This window comes from Pelophylax lessonae (assembly GCF_965119305.1).
Source record: "Pelophylax lessonae genome assembly, chromosome: 3".
In the NCBI taxonomy this organism is placed as follows: Eukaryota; Metazoa; Chordata; class Amphibia; order Anura; family Ranidae; genus Pelophylax; species Pelophylax lessonae.
The window spans coordinates 541,136,597-541,157,909 of NC_138770.1; the positions used below are offsets into that span (position 1 = coordinate 541,136,597).

General features: G+C 42.7%; 1 protein-coding gene across 4 annotated transcripts in view; it reads right to left on the reverse strand.

The window, feature by feature from the left end:
- Positions 1–21,313, reverse strand: part of RIN2 (Ras and Rab interactor 2) — a 332,660-nt gene that overhangs the window by 29,211 nt on the left and 282,136 nt on the right. For all 4 annotated transcript variants that reach the window (XM_082251626.1, XM_082251625.1, XM_082251628.1 and 1 more), the window contains exon 8: positions 16,279–17,373. In XM_082251626.1, the coding sequence (XP_082107752.1) occupies positions 16,279–17,373 (1,095 nt within the window). The remainder of the gene's footprint in view (positions 1–16,278; positions 17,374–21,313) is intronic.

The following is a 21,313-nucleotide window of genomic DNA, read 5'->3' on the forward strand; positions in this document are numbered from 1 at the left end:
TCTGTGGGAGGAATGGTGCCCCATCATTGGAATCTGTGGGAGGAACGGTGCCCCGTCATTGGAATCTGTGGGAGGAACGGTGCCCCGTCATTGGAATCTGTGGGAGGAACGGTGTCCCGTCATTGGTATCTGTGGGAAGAATGGTGCCCCATCATTGGTATCTGTGGGAAGAATGGTGCCCCATCATTGGTATCTGTGGGAGGAATGGTGCCCCATCATTGGTATCTGTGGGAGGAATGGTGCCCCATTATTAGTATCTGTGGGAGGAATGGTGCCCCATCATCGGTATCTGTGGGAGGAATGGTGCCCCATTATTAGTATCTGTGGGAGGAATGGTGCCCCATCATTAGTATCTGGGGGAGGAATGGTGCCCCATCATTAGTATCTGTGGGAGGAATGGTGCCCCATCATTGGTATCTGTGGGAAGAATGGTGCCCCATCATTGGTATCTGTGGGAGGAATGGTGCCCCATCATTGCTATCTGTGGGAGGAATGGTGCCCCATCATTGGTATCTGTGGGAAGAATGGTGCCCCATCATTGGTATCTGTGGTAAGAATGGTGCCCCATCATTGGTATCTGTGGGAGGAATGGTGCCCCATCATTGCGATCCTATTTTACCCACTTGACCTCCAGATGATTTACCCCTTTGCAGAGACACAGGATCCAAGCTTTCCCTCCTGTCAGAAGGGCAATCTTCCTTCTTTACATAGGCAGATTGTGGTACCGTCACTCTGGATGATAATCGGCGGTTACCGGCGGACATCGAGTCGCTCGGCTCCTGCAGTGACTGAGTACAGTGAGAGCGAGCTGCCGGCAATGCGCATGCGCGCCCCCTTCCCAGAAGAGTCTGATCACGTATATATACATGACCTGTGCAGAGGTGCCACCCTGTAGCAGTAAAATTGCTATAGGGCGGCTCTTAAGCGGTTAAGCTGGGAAGCTGTTTTGACATGCATTGCAAAAAATTAAAGCCAACATCTTTGAAAAAATAAGATAAAGTATTACAGCTTCACAAGCACTGATGTAAGGTTTAACAATAGGTTCCTTTCACACGGGCTTTCCGCCAAGCGAACTCCATTTTGCTCAGCGGGGTTCGATCTGCCGATCCCCGCTGAGCAGGCGGATGACAGCTCTGTCTCCGCTCTCTGTGTGCAGAGATGGAGCTGTCAGATCCCCGCTCTCCTCTATGGGAGATTGGATGATAACGGACCGCCTGTCCGTTTTATCTGATCCTATCCGAGCCGATCCTCCAGACAGATGGAAAATAGGGGTTCCAGCCATCCGGATTTCACGGACAGGATCGGATCGGATAGCGGCGGGTGCATGGAGCATCCGATCAGGTCCACCTGAAAAACTGACAGGCGGTCCGGATCGGAAAGCCCGTGTGAAAGGGGCCATAGGGAACCCCCCCGCCCCTCCCCCACAGGTAAGTTTCTATTTGTAGTGCATACATACTATTAATATAGAAGTTGTTGAAGGGAATATGGGGCTATAAATAGCTACAGTATACTGCCATGTATTTACTCTGGTCTGTTTACGTCCTGGGGAAATTCATCTCCTTCGCAATGCTGACTACATCAATGGTTAAATTCTTTCATGCCAAACCACAGCTGGGTTTCAAGCATTAGTCACAAGTTTCTGTCTACGTTATTGAGCAATCTTGTAGCAAGGCAGACAGGTTATATCATGACTTCAGCATTAAAAAGTAAAAATGATTGAAAAGAGGTACAAACAAAATAACTTAGTGATGGCCAATCTGCTGTATTTTATAGAGCTTATGTACTGCCCTATCTTCTTCAATGGTCACCACTTGGCACCTTCAGTTTTGCTCTAAAAATGGCAATTAAAATACAGAAATGGCAAGTAAGCCCAGAAGATCAATACATAATACAGTGGGTCCAGAAAAGAATCACCCCCTCTTTAAAATAATTACATTTTGTTGCTGAAATAAAGACAGATGTTTTTGTTTTATCCAGCTGCATTTACTGATTGCAACTTATAACATTCAAGTGAAAGATATAACAAAAATAAATAAATAAATAAATAAAAAACAAAATCATGGAGTTGGAAAAAGGATCACCCCCTTGTGTTAGTATTTTGCTGAACCACATTTTGCTTTAATTACAGCCGTTAGTCGGTTGGGATATGTCTCTACTAACTTTGCACATCTAGACTTTGCAGTATTTGCCCTCTCTTCTTTGCAGAACTGTTCATGTTCAGTTAACTTCGGTGGTGACCGTTTGTGGACTGCAGTCTCTAGGACAGTCCACAGATTTTCAATGGGGCTCTGACTAGGTCATGCAAGGAAATTCACCTTTTTCTCCTTCAACCACTGTGTGGTCATTTTTGTTGTGTGCTTTGGGTCATTGTCATGTTGGAAGATAAACCTTCTTCCCATTGACAACTTTCTGGCAGCGGGCAGCAGTATTTTCTTAAGTGATTCTGTTTTTGATTTTTTCTTACACGTTGGTGTTCCATCTTTCACTTGGATGTTATAAGTTGCACTGAGTAACTAGAGCTCGATAAAACAAAAACTGTGTCTGTCTTCATTTCAGGCTGCAAAGCAACAAAATGTGATTATTTTATAAGGGGGGGTTCCTATACCCACTGTATATCATAGTGAGAGTAATCCTTATAAATATACTATTAGTTTTAAGAGGCAGAATAATACTTATCAATGATAAAATGGAAGCATTTTATCATTCACACTAGCAGGATGCAGCAATGTACTAATATGAGTGTAATGCCAATCGCACAGTTAGGTCTTATTCACACAGGGAAATTACATCCATGCCCTGTGCAGGGCTATGTTTTAATGACACCTGTGCCGGCACTCAGGCTGTATTTATGACCATGCCCCCACACTAGCACAGATGTCATATTAGGAGAAGCGGCTGTGTCCATGCAGCTGCTACGTCCCAATAGACAACAATGGGACTGCTGGCATGGGGATGCTTGCAACACCTGTGCATCCCTATGCCGTACTTCCCAATGTGTTTGATGGCCATCTACAAAAAACTAGCATGTGTATTTTAATCCGTTTATTTTGTAGAAAATGCACATTAAAGTGCTTGTAAAGGCTGAAGGTTTTTTTTAACCTTCATGCAAATCTATACATGAAGGTAAAAAAAAAACCTGTGTGCAGCAACCCCCCCCCCCCCCCTAATACTCATCTCAAGTCCCATCTCGATCCAGCGATGTGCATGAAACCAGCAGCTCTCCCAGGTCTCTCCCTCCTCATTGGCTGAGACACAAGAGGCTTGCTATGGCGGCACTCGGTAAGGGGGAGGAGCCCAGAGCACTGGCAAAGGACCGGAGAAGAGGAGGATCGGGGCTGCTCTCTGCAAAACCACTGCAGAGAGCAGGTAAGTATGACATGTTTGTTAAAACAAGAGCCTTTGTTATTACTATCATGTAAACCTGTTGGGGGGAAAAAAAAAAATCACAGCAAGGACCCCTCCCCAATGCCTATACTCAGAGATGTATAGTAACCAAGTAGAACTACTTCACTACTGTACTTAAGTACCGAAAGGCGGTATCTGTACTTTCCTAGAGTAGAATTTTTTTCTCCTATTCCACTTTTACTTCACTACATGTTTTAGATGATTTCAATACTTCTACTCCGATATTTTTTTTCTGTGTTGCATAGTTACTCGTTACAATTATAAAAATGACCACTGCCAGAACAGTAGATGGCAGGTTTCATGAAGCTCAAAACATGTGTATTATAAGCGCATACAAAAATAAATGCTACTGTATGTATAAATAAAAGCTGCATTTGAAATAATAAAAAACAATATGATGTTCAAACTTTTGACTTCTTTCTTTAATAACTACATAACACAGTACTTGTACTTTTACTTTCAGTACTTGAGTAGCAATTATTTTTTCAAAACTACTGGTACTTTTACTTTCAGTACTTGAGTAGCAACATTTTTAAAAAAACTACTTGCAATACTTAAGTACAAAAAATGTTGAATACTTTAGTACTTCTACTCAAGTCACTTTTTGATCGAGCACTTGTACTTTTACTCAAGTATGGGTTTCGAGTACTTTATACAACTATGCCTATACTCACTTTTATTACTGCCCAGATCTCTACCACTGTTCCTTCAAAGTTACCAGCAATTGTTAACAGTACCAAATATTGTTGACAATTTCACACTGCATGCCCCCTCTCGCCCATGTTACAGCATTTAGGCATACTGACTGGCCACTCATTGCCGGAAGGCAGGTGGAATGTCACATGCTCCTGATAGTGGGAAACAGGTGGCATGTCCTATGTGCCTCCACACCCCAAAGCACCAGCATAGTAAAGGAAGGCATCAGAGCAGCAAGGGAACAGCAGTAAACAAACGCATAGATAGCAAAAGGTCCCCAGCACTGAATTTGAAGGTAGGCTGGTATCTCCCTCCTTCCCCATTGGGGTGGCTTCATCTGATATAAATGGATAACTAATAAAAACTGATGGAAATGCACTTTCCTTCAACACATTTTCATATGCTGCTAAAATCCGGCGATACAGTAGATAATGCTGGTATGAATAAACCTAATAGTGAACATAAGGAGGCATCTGTCAACTCATCGTCTACATCACCATTGTAGAACTTTGTGAAGAACAAAGGTTGTTTTTACCTATGTCAAGCCTATATTCCTTCAGGTAATAAAGATTTACATAAACATACAAAAACATATATACACTTTATAGAACAGACCTGCTAATGTATGTGCATGGCAATGATGCCAAGAAGAGCTACCCACAGAAACCCATAGGTGGAACAGATACTAGTGTGGGTTATTGTTGTCTATAGATAGAGGGAGAATAGACTTGTAGACAACACACGAGTCAAAGGTAGCAACTTTCTCCTAATACTGCCACTCCTCTCCATAAATAAGCAAGCTTAGGTAACCTCCAGCTGTTATGCTATTGTGGAATTATACAATTCGCCATGACATGCCAGGCAGATAGGGGGATATTTACTAAAGCTGGTGTACTCAGAATCTGGTGCAGCTGTGCATGGTAGCCAATCAGCTTTTCATTTCAGCTTGTTTAACCACTCTGCAACCGCTCACAGTAATACTACTGCGGCAGAGTGGTTCGTTATCGTCCAGCCACGTAGTATTAACGTGACTGGACACTCCCCCTTCTGGGCGGCGCTTGCGCGCCGCCGGAGGCTCGCTCCCTCTGTTTTCATTCACAGCGGGAGTCGGGCCAGGGGAGGAGCAGCGGCGATCGCCGCTGCTCTTACCCGATCGTCGGGGATCGAGTCTGGAGATCCGCCCGCTGTGTGTAAACACAGCGGGCGGATCTCCATAGTGACAGGGAGTGACAGATCGGACTGTTCAGCATAGCTGGACATCCGATCTGTCCATGACTCACACAGTCACCTCCCCCCCTACACGTCAGTAAGCACCAGGCATACATTAACCCCTCCCTCTCCAATAAAATTAACCCCTTCCCTGCCAGTGTCATTTTTACAGTAACAGTGCATATATATAGCACTGATTACTGCAGTAATGTCACTGGTACCCCCAAAAGTGTCAAAAATGTCAGTCAGGGGTCCGGTCTGTCCGCCGCAATGTCGCAGTCCCGCAAAAAAAATCGCAGATCGCCGCCATTACGCGTTAAAAAAAAAACACCAAAAATGACAGAAATCTTTCCCTTTGTTAGTAAACGCAATAACTTTTGCGCAAACCAATCAAAATACGCTTATTGCGATTTTTTTTACCAAACATATGTAGCATAAAACAAATTGGCCAAAAACTTTTAAAAAAATTGGTTTTTACATCTTTTTTGGGGGGAATTTCATATAAAAAAATGTGAAAAATATTGTTATTTTTTCAAAATAAACGCTCTTTTTTTGTTTATAGCGCAAAAAGTAAAAATCGCACAGGTGATCAAATACCACCAAAAGAAAGCTCTGTTTGTGGGAAAAAAAGGACGTAAATTTCGTTTGGGTACGGCGTCGCACGACCGCGCAATTGTCAGTTGAAGTCGCACAGCGCCGAATCGCAAAAAGTGGCCTGGACGGAAGACAGCAAAATCCTCCGGTTGTAAAGTGGTTAATTATGCTTTGACAAAAAAAAAAAACCTGGACGCTGATTGGTTTCTATGCATATTTGCATCAGATTTTGCACTCTCCAGCTTTGATAAATGAACCCCCATGATGTCTAATACTGGGAGCTTGGACCCAAAATGTTCAGTTGCCAACTTTTTCATAGGAAAAGAAAATGTTCCTTTCATTGTATATATGCAATACAAATAGAAGAGAGTTAAAGGCTAAATTCACCTTTTACATATATTGCCCAGTGCAGATAAAGGGCCCAGCAGTTTACAATGTACTGTGCTCTTTGTAAAAATATTGTTTAATGCAAATGCTATACCCATAGGCCTTCTATATCACCCATATAGCCTGACCTACTGTATGTGGGTGTTTACATTCCTGCATCCTGAATTCATTTCCAGGAAACTGGGGGGGGGGGGGGGGGGATTTACTAAAACTGGTGTACACAGAATCTGGTGCAGCTGTGCATCGTATCCAATCAGCTGCGGCACTTTAAGCAGGGCAGGCGCGTGATCGCGTGCGCGCCGCCCTGCACTGCCGGTGTCGGGGTGTCCCCGGGACACCCCCCGTCACCGGCAGGGGGGAAACAGCCAATGGGCGTGGCTGTTTCCCACGTGATCGGCTGTGTTCCAATGACACAGCGATCACAATGAAGGCGCCCACTAGATGACCGCGCATGCGCTATCGGGAGCGCGCAGCGCGGTCATGTCGGTGGCACTGTGTTCCGTAGGAACACAGCTGTCACCGGCGGTAGTTAACAGTCACTGACAGTGACTGTTTACTATGTGATCGGCTGTGAATCCATTCACAGCCGATCAGAAAATGTAAACAAAGAGCAGTAACTGACTGTTACTAGCTCTTCTCCCCTCATACAGTTTCCAGTGTGAGGGGAGAAGAGCTAGAAATAGTGAGTTACTGCTCTGTACACATGTAACAAAGTAAAAATCACACTAATAAATGTCCCCACACACAGTCCTCAGCCCCCCCCCAATGTCACCTGTCACCCAACAGTCACCTCATCAGTGCCCAGAAATTGACACCCATAACGTTCACATGTGAGCGCAGCGATCGCAGGCAGAATCACTGCGATTCTGCCGGCGATCCGGAAATCATTGCAAATCGCGGGACGCCTGTGCGTTGCCCCTGATTTGCAATAGCACCCCAAACGCTGTGCGATGTTGCCGCCATTTCCGCTTGCCAAATCGCGGTAACATTGCGCAAACATCGCATGACACCCAAAAAAGGTACAAGAGTTTCTTTGGAGCGTCATGCGTTGTTTGCGCGATGTTACCGCGATTCGGCAGGCGGAAATCGCAGCAACATCGCACAGCGTTTGGGGTGCTATTGCAAATCACGGGCAACGCACAGGCGCCCCGCAATTTGCAATGATTTCTGGATCATGGGCAGAATCGCAGTGATTCTGCCCGCGATCGCTACGCTCACATGTGAACGTAGCCTAAAGTTCACCGGTCACCAGAGACTGCCATCAGTACCGCCGTGCACCATCGCCGGGTCACCCCTCACCCATCAGTGACCATCGCCCGTCACCTGTCACCCCATCAATCACCGTCACCTGTCACCCCATCAGTCATCGTCACCTGTCACCGCATCAGTCATCGTCACCTGTCACCCCATCAGTCATCGTCACTTGACACCCCATCAGTGATCGTCACTTGTCACCCCATCAATCATCGTCACATGTCACCCTGTCAGTGACTGTCATCTGTCACCCCATCAATCATCGTCATCTGTCACCCCATCAATCATCATCACCTGTCACCTCATCAATCATCGTCACCTGTCACCCCATCAATCATCGTCACCTGTCACCTCATCAATCATCATCACCTGTCACCTCATCAATCATCGTCACCTGTCACCCCATCAGTCATCGTCACCTGTCACCCCATCAGTCATCGTCACCTGTCACCCCATCAGTCATCGTCACCTGTCACCCCGTCAGTCATCGTCACCTGTTTGCCATATACATGCAATCACTTACTGACCGCCTAACGACTATATGCGTCGGCCATTAAAAGCTAAATACTGGGGTTATGGCAGCAGATAGCCCCCATAACCCCGGTATTTTTTGAAACGGCGGGCGGTCGGCTTTCAGATAAGGGTGGTCCCAGTGGCGGATTCGCCGCGGAATTACCCTTACGGTGCAGGGGAAGAGGTGCCCCCCCCTCCTGCCGCGTCCCAGACGTTTTCCCAGCTTACCGGACCCGCCGGCAGCGGGGAAAACTATCCGGTCCCGGATCCTCAGAGACAGGAAGTCGAGTGAGGGCAAGATGGCCCTCACTCAACTCTATGGTCTTGGAGGACCGGAGCTACGTCAAAAGACGTTGCCTAGCAACCGGTTTAAAGGGCCGCTTTTTTTTTTTACTTTTTTTTTTCCCTCTTTCAACAATTTTTTTTTTTTTTTTTTTCTTTTTTAGTGTAGTTGTGAGGTGTGAGGTCTTTTTGACCCCAGATCTCACAATAAAGAGGACCTGTCATGCCTATTTCTATTACAAGGGATGTTTACATTCCTTGTAATAGGAATAAAAATGATCAAAACATTTTTTTTTTTAAACTGTGTAAAAATAAAAAAATAATAAATAAAATAAATAGGAAAAAAAAAAAAAAAAAAATTAAAGCGCCCTGTCCCCGTTAGCTCGCGCGCAGAAGCAAACGCATACGCAAGTCCCGCCCACATATGTAAACGGTGTTCAAACCATACATGTGAGGTATCGCCGCGATCGTTAGAGCGAGTGCAATAATTTGAGCCCTAGACCTCCTCTGTAACTCTAAGCTAGTAACCTGCAGAAATTTTTAAAATGTTGCCTATGGGGATTTTTAAGTACCAATGTTTGGCGCCATTCTGTGAGCATGCGCAATTTTGAAGCATGACATGTTGGGTATCCAATTACTCGGCGTAACATTATCTTTCATATTATGGAAAAAAATTGGGCTAAATTTACTGTTTTCTTATTTTTTAGTTCAAAAAAGTGAATTTTTTTCAAAAAAATCGCATTTGGAAGACTGCTGCGCAAATATGGTGTGATAAAAAATATTGCAACGATCTCCATTTTATTCTCTAGGGTCTCTGCTAAAAAAATATATATAATGTTTGGGGGTTCAAAGTAGTTTTCTAGCAAAAAAAATTATTTTAGCTTGTAAACACCAAGTGTCAAAAATAGGCCCAGTCTTAAAGTGGATAAATGGACAACTTTGTGTAAAGCGCTACTTGGATGTGAGGCCTATGTATGTGGCCAGGCTGTGAAAAAGTGTTACACATGTGGTATCGCCATACTCAGGAGGAATAGCAGAATGTATTTTGGGGTGCAAGTTTTGCTATGTACATGCGATGTGTTAGAAATATTGCATAAATGGACAGCTTTGTGTAAAAAAAATGTGTTTTCATTTTCTTTCCACATTTTCCAAAAACTTGTGGAAAAAAATGACATATTCAAAAGACTCATTATGCCTCAAAAATTATACGTTGGGCTGTTTGCTTTCCAAAATGGGGTCATTTTATGGGGGTTTCCATTGTCCTGGTGCTTCAGGGCCTTCAAAAGTGCGATAGGTTGTCAGGAAATGATATGTGTAATTTGTGCTCCTAGAATGCCGGACGCTGCTACTCGGATGTTAGGCCTCTGTATGTGGCCAGGCTGTGAAAAAGTCTCACACATGTGGTATCGCCATACTCAGGCGGAGTAGTAGAATGTGTTTTGGGGTGTAGTTGCAAGTATTCATGTGCTGTGTGAGAGAAATAACCTGTTAATACGGCAATTTGTAAAAAAAAAAAAATAAAAAAAAATAAATCTTCATTTTGCAAAGCATTGTGGGAAAAAATTACAACTTCAAAAAACTCATCATGCCCCTTATTAAATACCTTGGAATGTCTACTTTCCAAAAAGGGGTCATTTGGGGGGTATTTGTACTTTCCTGACCTTTTAGTGTCTCAAGAAATGAGATAGGCCTTCAGTACATCAGGTGTGATCAAGTGTGATCAATTTTCAATGAATAGCACCATAACTTGTGGACTCTATAACTTTCACAAAGACCAAATAATATACACTTATTTGGGGGTTTTTTACCAAAGATAAGTATCAGTATAAATTTTGGCCAAAATTTGTGAAGAAAAATGACTAATTTGCAAAATTTTATGACAGAAACAAAGAAAAATGCGTTTTTTCACGATATTTTCAGTCTTTTTTTATTTATAGCACAAAAAATAAAAAACCCAGTATTGATCAAATACCATCAAAAGAAAGCTCTATTTGTGTGAAAAAAAGGACACAATTTTTGTATGGGTACAGTGTTGCATGACTGAGTAATTCTCAGTCAAAGTGTGAGAGCGCTGAAAGCTGAAAATCGGTCTGGGCAGGAAGGGGGTGAAAGTGCACTGTAGGCAAGTGGTTAAATAAAAAAAAAAAAAAAAAGCGGATCCTGTTCCCTCAAAGCATGTAACACAGCACAGTGCTTGTGTTGTGTAATTTGGCTACCGTTATCACCTGAAATACCTGGCTGATCTTGCCTGGTTCTGCTCTTCCCCCCTGTAAACTGACCATGGTTTATCATGGCTGCTGAGCCCTGACACTGTGGTCAGTTTATATGTCTCCGTCTTCCGCCGCTCTCCTCTCTGCTCTCCTGTGTCCTCCTCTCCTATAATAGATGTTACAGCCTGAAATGCATCAGCTGTAACATCTATTATATGTTTAAATAAAAAAAAAAAAAAAAATTAACTCTAACAATTTAGTGAGGCGCCTTAATGTTCAGACTCAAATAATATTTCAAGGACATGGCAGACATTAGGCAAGAGAGAGCAGGTTTCCTGATTTAAAAGCCACACATGCTGTACATGCCTGGTGTGTGCTCTTACTCCCCCTACCCCAGCAGCAGCTGAGCTCAGCGTTACTGGGACAGAAAAAAAAAAGTGTGTGTATGTATAATATATATATATATATATATATATATATATATATATACACACATACTAGAGCTGCACGATTCTGGATAAAATGAGAATCACCGTTTTTTTGCTTAGAATAAAGATCACGATTTTCCCACAATTCTCGGGGTAACATCATCTTATACATTATACAAAAAAATTGGGCTAACTTTACTGTTTAGTTTTTTTTAATTCATTGAAGTATATTTTTTACCAAAAAATTGCTTTTGAAAGACTTCTGCGCAAACACAGTGTGAGATAAAATATTGTAACGACCGCCCTTTTATGGTCTAGGGTTTCTGCAAAAAAAAAAATATATATATATACATATATATATAATATATATATATATATATATATATATATATATATATATATATATATATATATATATATATATATATATATATATATTAGTGATTGACCAATATTGTTTTTTTTAATGCCGATACCGATATTTTGGTCATCGGATATCGGTATCGGCCGATATTTTTCACAGGTACTCCTTGTGGAGGGATCTGGGGGTCTAAAAGACCCCAAACCCCTCCTCGGCACTGAAAAGCATTCAAAACGCCAAGTTTGGTTGTTTTGAATGCTGGCAGTTTTTTTAATTTGGCGCCGAGTACCCGGAAGTGATGTCATGACATCACTTCCGGGTTTTTTACATGGAGACCAGATCAGAGCCGAATGGGGCTTTGATCGGGTCTTTGGTGGCCGTGCAGGTAGGATGCCTGGGTCTCTCGGGGGGACGGGAGACCCGGGTGAACCGCGGAAGGCGGCAGGGGCATCCCCGCCCGCTCCTTGTAATGACAGCAGAGCGGCTTCACAGCCGCATCGGTTGTCATTACAAGACAGCCGACCGTCGGCTATGGACTCTTGCTGCAGGCATCACTCCGGTACAAGCACTTTCCCGAAATATTGGCAATATCGGTAACCTCAGGGGCCAATTTAATATATCTGGGAAAGTGTACATCGGCCCCCGATATATCGGTGATGCCTGCTAATCGGTCGATCACTAATATATATATATATACACTATATATATATATATTAGAGCTGCACGATTCTGGCCAAAATGAGAATCACGATTTTTTAGCTTGGAATAAAGATCACGATTCTCTCACGATTCTCTGTGTAACAAAAAAAAATTGGGATAACTTTACTGTTACGTTTTTTTTTTATTCATTAAAGTCTATTAATTGCGTTTGAAAGACTGCTGCGCAAATACAGTGTGACATAAAATATTACAACAATCGCCATTTTATTCTGTAGGGTCTCTGCTAAAAAAAAAATATATAAAATGTTTGGGGGTTCTAAGTACTTTTCTAGCAAAAAAAAATGATTTTAACTTGCAAGCAACAAATGTCAGAAAAAGATCCAGTCTTTAAGAGGTTAAACTTCCTTTATACCTGGCAGAGGGAAGGAAAAGATACAATGTAATCATTTTTGTTTATAGTTACTGGGAGACTTTGCTGATAGCCACCAGGAGGCTTTTTTTTTTTTTCCACAGCTGTTCTCTCTGCTATGCAGCTATGTAAAGAATCAAGCATAATTCAGGGTTAGATCGTCAGGAGGGGTGAATCGAGATCGCGATTTTCATACGATTAATCGTGCAGCTCTAATATATATATATATATATATATATATATATATATATATATATATATATATATATATATCTATATATAATGTTTGGGGGTTCTAAGAAATTTTCTGTCAAAAAATACTGATTGTAAGCAACAAGTGTCAGAAAAAGGCCCGGTCTTTAAATGGTTAAACTACCCTAATTTGCAGAGAAAATTCATCCCTTTGATCTAAAAGATCCAAATGATACAATGTTTATTTTTTTTCTCAGCGCTGAGCAATGTTGTGATAAACTTTGTTGCTGCCTTTTTTTTTGACAGCTCTGAGCTCTGCACCTATTACATGAATCATGGAAATGCTGGATTAAAGCGGAGTTCTGGGCCATCCGCTTGCTTTAAATCCCCTAAAAAACAAATGGATGCTCCTGATTTTTTTTCTCTTTACTTACCTTGTTTTTTAAGAAAGTATACTTCCCTTCCTTCTACTTCCTCCCTCTGCGGCCGTGGCCCGCACTGTCACTTCCTGCTTGCGTTGACTCCTGGGAGCTGAACGTCATCGCTCCCAGCAGTCAATACGCCTACACCGTCCCCGCTCGTCAGTTCCGGTGCAGGCGCGTCATTCCCTGCTAAACAGCTTCTGGGCATGTGCAGGGATGACGCGCCAGCCCCGGGAGTGACAAGCGGGGCCGGTGCAGGGCATTCTGGGAGGAAGAGGACACCGAAGTGGATGCCCTGGCTTCAGCTGCCCACACCTGAGATGGCAGCGCTGGACAAGAAATTTTCAAAGTAAGTATTTCTTCTAAAAAGTAATTGCGACCTGGGACAGTTCAGAGGCTATCCATTATGAAATGTACTAGCCCTGACTGTCCCGGGGGTATTTTTATTGAAAAAATTTTTCCGAGGCCGGAACTCCGCTTTAACCACTTGCTGACCGCCGCACGACTATCTACGTCGGCGGTCAGCCCCTCACAGGCAAAGTGACGTAGGACTACGTCGCTTGCTTGTGAGGGTCTAGGGAGCGAGCGCGCGCCTCCGGAGGCGCGCTCCCGCGTGGTCACGGACCCCCCCGCACGTGTGACGCCGGCCACTCTGCGATCGGCGGGGGAGAGGGAGAAAGTCAGGCAGCTTGTGTAAACAAGCTGCCTGTCATTCTCCTCGGTGTAAAGACACTGATCACACGGATCTACTATGTAGATCCGTTGATCAGTGTCCTTACAGCTCAAGCCACAGCCAATCACAGTAGAAAGCACGCCCCTAGGGACACACACAGCCTCTCCCTCTCAAAGTTAACCCCTTCACTACCAGTGTATTTTTGCAGTAACAGTGCATATATATAGCACTGATTACTGCAGTAATGTCACTGGTAACCCCAAAAGTGTCAAAAATGTCAGTCAAGGGTCCGATCTGTCCGCCGCAATGTCACAGTACCGCAAAAAAAAAAATCGCAGATCGCCGCCATTACGCGTTAAAAAAAAAAAACAACAAAAATGACAAAAATCTTTCCCTTTGTTAGTAAACGCGATAACTTTTACGCAAACCAATCAAAATATGCTTTTTGCGATTTTTTTTACCAAACATAGGTAGCATAAAACAAATTGGCCGAAAATGTTACAAAATTTGGATTTTTACATTTTTTTGGGGGGGAATTTCATATAAAAAAAAAGTGAAAAATATTGCTATTTTTGCAAAATGTACGCTCTTTTTTTGTTTATAGTGCATGATCAAAAAATCGCACAGGTGATCAAATACCACCAAAAGAAAGCTCTGTTTATGGGAAAAAAAGGACGCCAAATTCGTTTAGGTACAGCGTCGCACAACCGCGCAATTGTCCGTTAAAGTCACGCAGTGCCGAATCGCAAAATACCCCCTGGTCAGGAAGGGGGTAAAATTTTCCGGGGCTTAAGTGGTTAAGATCATGAGGAAACCCTTGCAAATAACTAAATGTGGCAAACTTTGAATTGTTATAAGTTCATTGATTTTGTATGAGGGACAGTTCATGTTTCGGAAAGGTTTTCATCCTATTAAAGCTAACCCATCTGGATAAATATATGTGAGCTGCCACCTCTGACTTGATCAGTTTTGGTGATCAATACCTAGAAAAAAAATCTGATATGTTCATTCATGTTTTATATTAGTTAGGCCCATGTATCCCAGACCCTCAAACAAAAGCTAGTTCTGTAATACACGAAGGGAGGTTGAATGCACTCTAATAGATGGAAAAGCCTGTGAAATTTATTGAAGAAAATCCATAATAAAAAACATCACCGCTCAAAGCAGGCAGGGAGCACAGATGTTAACCCGTTTCACGCAATACGTGCTTAATCATAGGTTATGACTTAGCGCTTTTTGCATGAATTGTGCTAACATCAGTGTTCCCTGCCTGCTTTGAGCTGTGATGTTTTTTATTATGGATTTTCTTCATTAAATTTCACTGGATTTTCCATCTTTTGGAGTGTGTTCAACCTCCCTTCATGTATGATATGGTATGGTTGGGGGGCTGGTATAAAAGATGGGACAACCAGGAGCAGGGTTTGCATGTTATTTGATAGAAGCTGGTAATTTATCTAGTATAAGTGGGGTCCATTAACTAATATTGAATTGTGTGAGATTGCACTGCATATCTATGGATGATTTTTAGACATGTCTTCGTTCTTCAGGATAAAATTTTGCGTTTTGTAGCTTAGGAGTTAAGGACATTTATGCAGGCGAGCAAGGACTAGCAGAAGACAATTTTAATTAGCGTCGCTGGAGCACAGCCAGGGACGTGTTATTCTGAGTTTTTATTTCCACATTAAAACCTGGACTCAAAGCTGGGAGTAGCTTGGCAGGGCACCTTCTTGGCTACAAAGAACAAGGAAAATAGGGTGGGATCAAGGAGCAAACATTCCTGAGGGCAGCAAAAAGTGCTGGGACTGGTGAAAGTGAATCTCTGCACTGGCCAGAATGTAGGCTGTAATACAACTCCACAACATAGGATTAAACTTTATTTTTAAAAAGCATCACTCTATGTAAAAGGCCAACTAAACTGCACACCACATATAATTCTTTCCAAAATTCACAAAATCCCCACTTTATACTCTAGCTACATTTATGCATATAAAGCTAATTCATTCTGTACTGGCCCATGAAAGCTATCCAACCACAAAGCTAGAGACTTTTGCAAAAAGTTTATGATTAGCTAAGTCAATGATCACGTGCAGCCACAACCAGATTACAGCAACGTCAACAGTACACAGCAGCATCCTGTCTAAGAAAAGAACACCATCATTCAGCTTCCCCGGCAAAATATTGCGCAATACACAACAAGTGTGTTCTATTATTTATGGTGAGCGAGTCCCCCCACCACCCGTACTATGTTTATATATCTTGGGTTATGCCTTTAATGTATAAATGCAAAACATCTGGGGGCCGTGCATGCGTATATGGGAGCGGCATTGACACCCGGTTTATCACATGAAAAACAAAAACAGAGCCCACCAGACATATGTCTAACATACTAATTTTGTGAAGTGTTAATACATTTACTTATGTCATACTTAAATGCAACAATTTTAAGATAGATTGAGAAAAAGAAAAACTGCATGTGTAGGGTGAAATGAGTTCCAGAGGGTAGCTTTCGTGTGAGTTTCAAGCTGTTCTGTAATCAGTACCTGCTGTGGGTGGCTGTTATAGAAGACTTGAATTTTCTCTTACCTATCTGATCTTCCGGAATCAGGGATTCGATTGGTGGGTCCAGTTCGGAGCTCTGCGACAAATAGTTTTTGACTTGTGTCATAAACTGTCGGATGGTGTGTAACATATCTGTGCTAGAGACGTGGCAGTCCTTGTTTTCCTGCAGAAAGCTGATATAATCCTGCACAAGGCATCCAAAATAAGTCCGCTTGTCCCGGGACAAGGCTGAAATCTTTTTGACCATCTTCTTCTCTGGAGTCACCAAAGAGTTGAAGACTCCGCTCACTTTGCGTAGGTGAGTTTTCATTATTTTGGACAGACCCAGAGATGTCCCTCTTTTTTTCCGAGACTTCACAGGTGGTGCCATGCTCTCTTGGTCACTTTCTTCCTCGCAATCTTCCAAGCTGTCACCTTCGTAAAATGGGGGCACCATGCGGTCATACTCGAAGGAGTCCGATGATGACGTAGAGATGCTCATATCACTCAAACGCTGCACCCGTAATGTGCCAGAGGAGTTGCAGTTCGGAGTCAAAGTAATATTCTGCATTGTCTTCTGTGGAGGCGATTCCTCGGGCTGAGATTCAAAAGACGACCTACAGGAACTACTCAGAGATGGTGTTTGGTCGCTGCTTTGCCACCTGTTAATGGTGGCCTGCTTCTTCAGGCGAGGAGGAGGGATGGGGGTAGCAGTTTTAGAAGGGGAGTCTAAGTTAATGTTCCTGCTATTAATAAGTGTTTCTGGCATGCTTGGCTCTGACTGCACAGCTCTAGACAGCTGAAGGCTTGTGCGATGACTGTTAATGGAAGGGGGAGGGGGTCTAGGAGGTGGTGATCTCGTCTTCTCTATGCCATTTGCTTCATAGGCTCTGCTGCTCTCCCTCTTCAAGCTTCCCCCTGAGTCCTGGCTGTGCACTTTTAAGAAGAGAGGATTTATAAAACACAGAGCTCCGTTGGTCTGGCTACATTCCAATTCTGAGGGCGTTCTGGTGCGGAGAGAATGCACGCCGTTTATAAGAGGTAGATGATGAGACTCCCTCTTGACGTAGCCTTGGGGGAGAGGCTTGTGAAAAGCTGGAGCATATTTTGGTTGTATGTTTACAGGAGACTTCCAAAAGTCTGCAAAATGTAACAGAGAAAAAAAAAATCTGATCATTTAGACTACTGCCAACACTAAATCACAAAAACAAATCAATGACTCTCGCAAGTTGAAAAGAGAAGTTACAAAATAAAGAGTTTTAATACAAATGTAACCTAAATAAAACATTATATTTGAAGAAAGAAAGCAAAAAAGTACAAAATAAAAACTGACACTGCAATTATACTGATAAAGATTTAAAGAAGCTACAGCCTGTCATAAGTTATTAAAGCAGGATAAGTCGAAAACCGAATGAAAATTTTTGGATATGTTTTTCGGATCATTAGTGTGCCAGCTGCAACACTGGTTTTTCGTGCCGCAATTACATAGTAGTTAAGGTTGAATAAAGACAACAGTCCATCCAGTTCAACCTGTGTAGGTGTGACGATATTAATTTCCCATATCCCTGAATATTGTGTTCTTTGAGATGCACATCCAATAGTCTTTTAAAAGTATTAATACTCCCTGCTGATACCACCAATTGTGAAAGTGCCTGATCCAACATTCTGGATTGTTTAGAAATATGGAAAAAAACGATGGCACAGTTGTATGCACCATTTTTGTTTTCCGATCAACAGAATGTTCAGGTATTTGACTCGTCTACGGCTGGCCTATCATTGTATCATCATCACTGTAAAAATCCTTGATTATTGCGGCATAGACTCTCAGTTGGCATGGGTCCATTTCTATCTATTCTAATAAAATTGCAAAAACAGAAATTTAGGCTAGAAGACCAGCATTTCACATTTAAAAATATGATCAGCTTAGCAAAATTAAAATCTAAATTCACAATTTCGTTTTTCTTTACTCAGAATTAGAAGTAAGAATCTTACTAAAACTACTTTATCTAGTAAGGCCTCGTGTACACTGGGCATTTAGCCTCAGGGTATTAGAGCTTTTAAGCGGGCGGAAAGTACAGGTGGACGGTACAGTCCCACTGCCCGCAGCCTGTAAACTCAATGAGAGGCTATAAGCTGCAGCTGGACGGTGCCCTGAGTAGTACCTGAGTTTAGAATACTATGTGCCCAGGGACAAATGCCTGGAAAGCAGTATCAATTTATACAGTATTCGATTTACCAATGTACATGTAGTGCTTTTGTCCCATCTTCCTAGGGAGCAAGGTGTTTTTGTTAGCGAGTGCCTGTGTCTGGCTCCCAGAACTTGCATCAGGGAGGTGAGAGGTGTTGGCTCGCCACCTCCCGAGTTCCTTCATCACCCAACAGGTACTAAATACTTCCTTTTTAATGTTGTTTTTTTAATGTAAACCTCAGGCATGAAATATTAACAAAGTCTATCCTTCTATAGCAGGGGTCTCCAAACTTTCTGAACAAAGGGCCAGTTTACTGTCCATCAGACTTTGAGGAGGCTGGACTATGGCCAGTGGGAGTAGAAAATTCCCTGGTATTTATGGGAGTAAAGAATGCCCCATCATTGGTATTAGTGGGAGGAATAGTGTCCCATCATTGGTGATAGTGGGAGAAATATTGCCCCATTGTTCGCAATTGGGGAACAAATAGTACCCCATCATTGGTGTCATTGGGAGGAATAGGGCCTCGTTGTTGGTATCAGGGGAAGGAATAGGGCCCCATCATTGGTATTAGTGGGCAGTATAGGGCCCTGCAGATGGTGTCAGTGGGAAGAATAGTGCCCTATTATTAGTGTCAGTGGGAAGACTAGTGCCCCATTGTTGGGGTCAGTGGTAGTATTAATGCCCTATTGTTGATATCAGTGACAGGAATTATCCCCCATTGTTGTTGTAGAAGAAATAGTGCCATGCATCAGTGGGAGGAATAGTGTCCCAAGGGCCTAAAAAAGGCAAGTAAAGGGTCACATCTGGCCCCTGGTGCGTCATTTGAAGACCACTGTTCAAACGTATGTTCTTGTCTCAATTAGGAGCACTAAGTATCATTTCTGTCTGCTGCTGATTGAAAGCCCCAGCTCTGTTTCTGTGTGCACGGAGGTGTGTCCCTTCCCTCCAATCAGCTGTCAGAGCTCTCCTCACTGAGCTCTGCGGAGTAACTTCAGCTCTCTGCCCTCTTTTTACAGAACTTTTAGACACACTTTAAAATTCAAGAATTGTGAACAGATGCAGAGAAGAGAAGACTGTAGATAAACATATACAACTTATGTAGGAGGATTTGCTTCATATCTGTGTATCACCTGAGGCCAGTCACTTCACTGGGTATATGAAAGGGGTTTAAAACCAGTTTAAGACACTTTTGGTAATGCTTTTTTATTATCAGTAAGCAGCCAGAGAAGTTTATACTTTTAGGACCTATTGACAAAATTAGCTTTGCGTTGCAGTGCATGAACAAACATGCGGTGCTCTGAGGCAGCTCGTTTATTTCAAGGTGGCTGCCAACGCACCATAAGCTGCCAAAAATGTATAGGTACTGCATTAGTGTGTTGGGGTGGCAATCAAAATAAATGGCACCGCTAAACAAGTTACTCTGAAGGAGCCCTTAATCTCCCCACTACTTCCACGCCATTGTCAAATGGCGAGTTTGTTGCTCAATTTTGTGGAGCATTTTTTTTTTTTTTTTTAATGGCTCTGCAGAAAGCACACAGTGGCAGCCAAGGCAACTTTTAATTGCCTGTGACTGAGCTGTCAATAGACAGGACAGATCACAGGCAAACTCCACAGAGCCCATCAGAGTAGCTTACGTTTACTCTAAACCTATCATGAGTCACAAGTATAAATGTAACAGTTTAAACAATTCCTCCCTATCTGCCTCTGTGATTACTGTGGTTGGTTCACAGCGATCACAAGGCACAGAGCTACTCTGATTGACGCGATACAGTTTGCCTGTGATCTGCTCTGTTTATTGACAGCTCAGATCTGAGCTGCAACAGGAAACAGAGCCACTCTGATTTGCTCTGTGAATTTGCCAGTGATCTGCACTGTCCGTTGACAGCTCAATCACAGGAAAATTGCACAGAGCCAATCAGAATGGCTCTGTAGTTTGTGGTCACTGTTAACCAATCTCAGTAATCACTAGTGTAAACACAATAATGTAAACAATCCCTTCCTCCTCTACCTCTGTCGTTGATTACTTCCCCTCTGTAAATAATAACACTGCTTCCACTGACAACCAACAGAAAGGGGGGCACTACAAGGTTGCACACTAAGAAGCAAGGGGGCTTATTGACCATAAAGGGGGCACAATGATCACCAATGGTATAGGGGAAAACACCACTGCCTACTTACAGGTATAGGGAAATCACCACTGACCACCAACATTTAACAGGGTACACACCACTAACCACCAACATTTACAGGGGTACTTCCCACAACCACCACCATAAGGGGACAACAACTTCTGACTACTGAAACCTGCAAGATTCCTGGCCTCTAAAACTAAATTGCTAATTGTCAATTAAACTATCATGGCACTGAAAACTGAAAAATGTCCTGATGATGAAGAGGTATAAACAGGCTAGAGCACAAGTGACTGAAGCATAACTAAATTTAAAAAACAAAAATTACATATACTGTATGCTTCAGATTCCAGTTCTCAATTGTTTCATCCTGTTTCTTTAAAATTATGTGTACATTTAGTCCCCATAAATAGGTAAGAATCATTCCAGAGAGCCCACCTGCATCTGTTTGGTTTATGACTGTGTCTACAATTCATTATGCTCTCTCAATATCTTCCTTTGCAGCTACCCATTCAGATGCACTGACAACAGAGAATGTAAGTGATGATGAGCGATAAGCCTGAGTGAAATAACACATCCCCAGCATCCCTGTAGACAAACATGTTCCTCCTTGCTGGTCAATGGATGGGGCAGACTCTTGCTGTGCTGATCAGTTAATTACGGTTCCAGTGTGAAAATGTAATCAAGCAACTGATTGGCAGATTACATATCTTAAATCTACACCATCCAGTGTCCAGCTCCATCCCTGGAACATGCATGTTT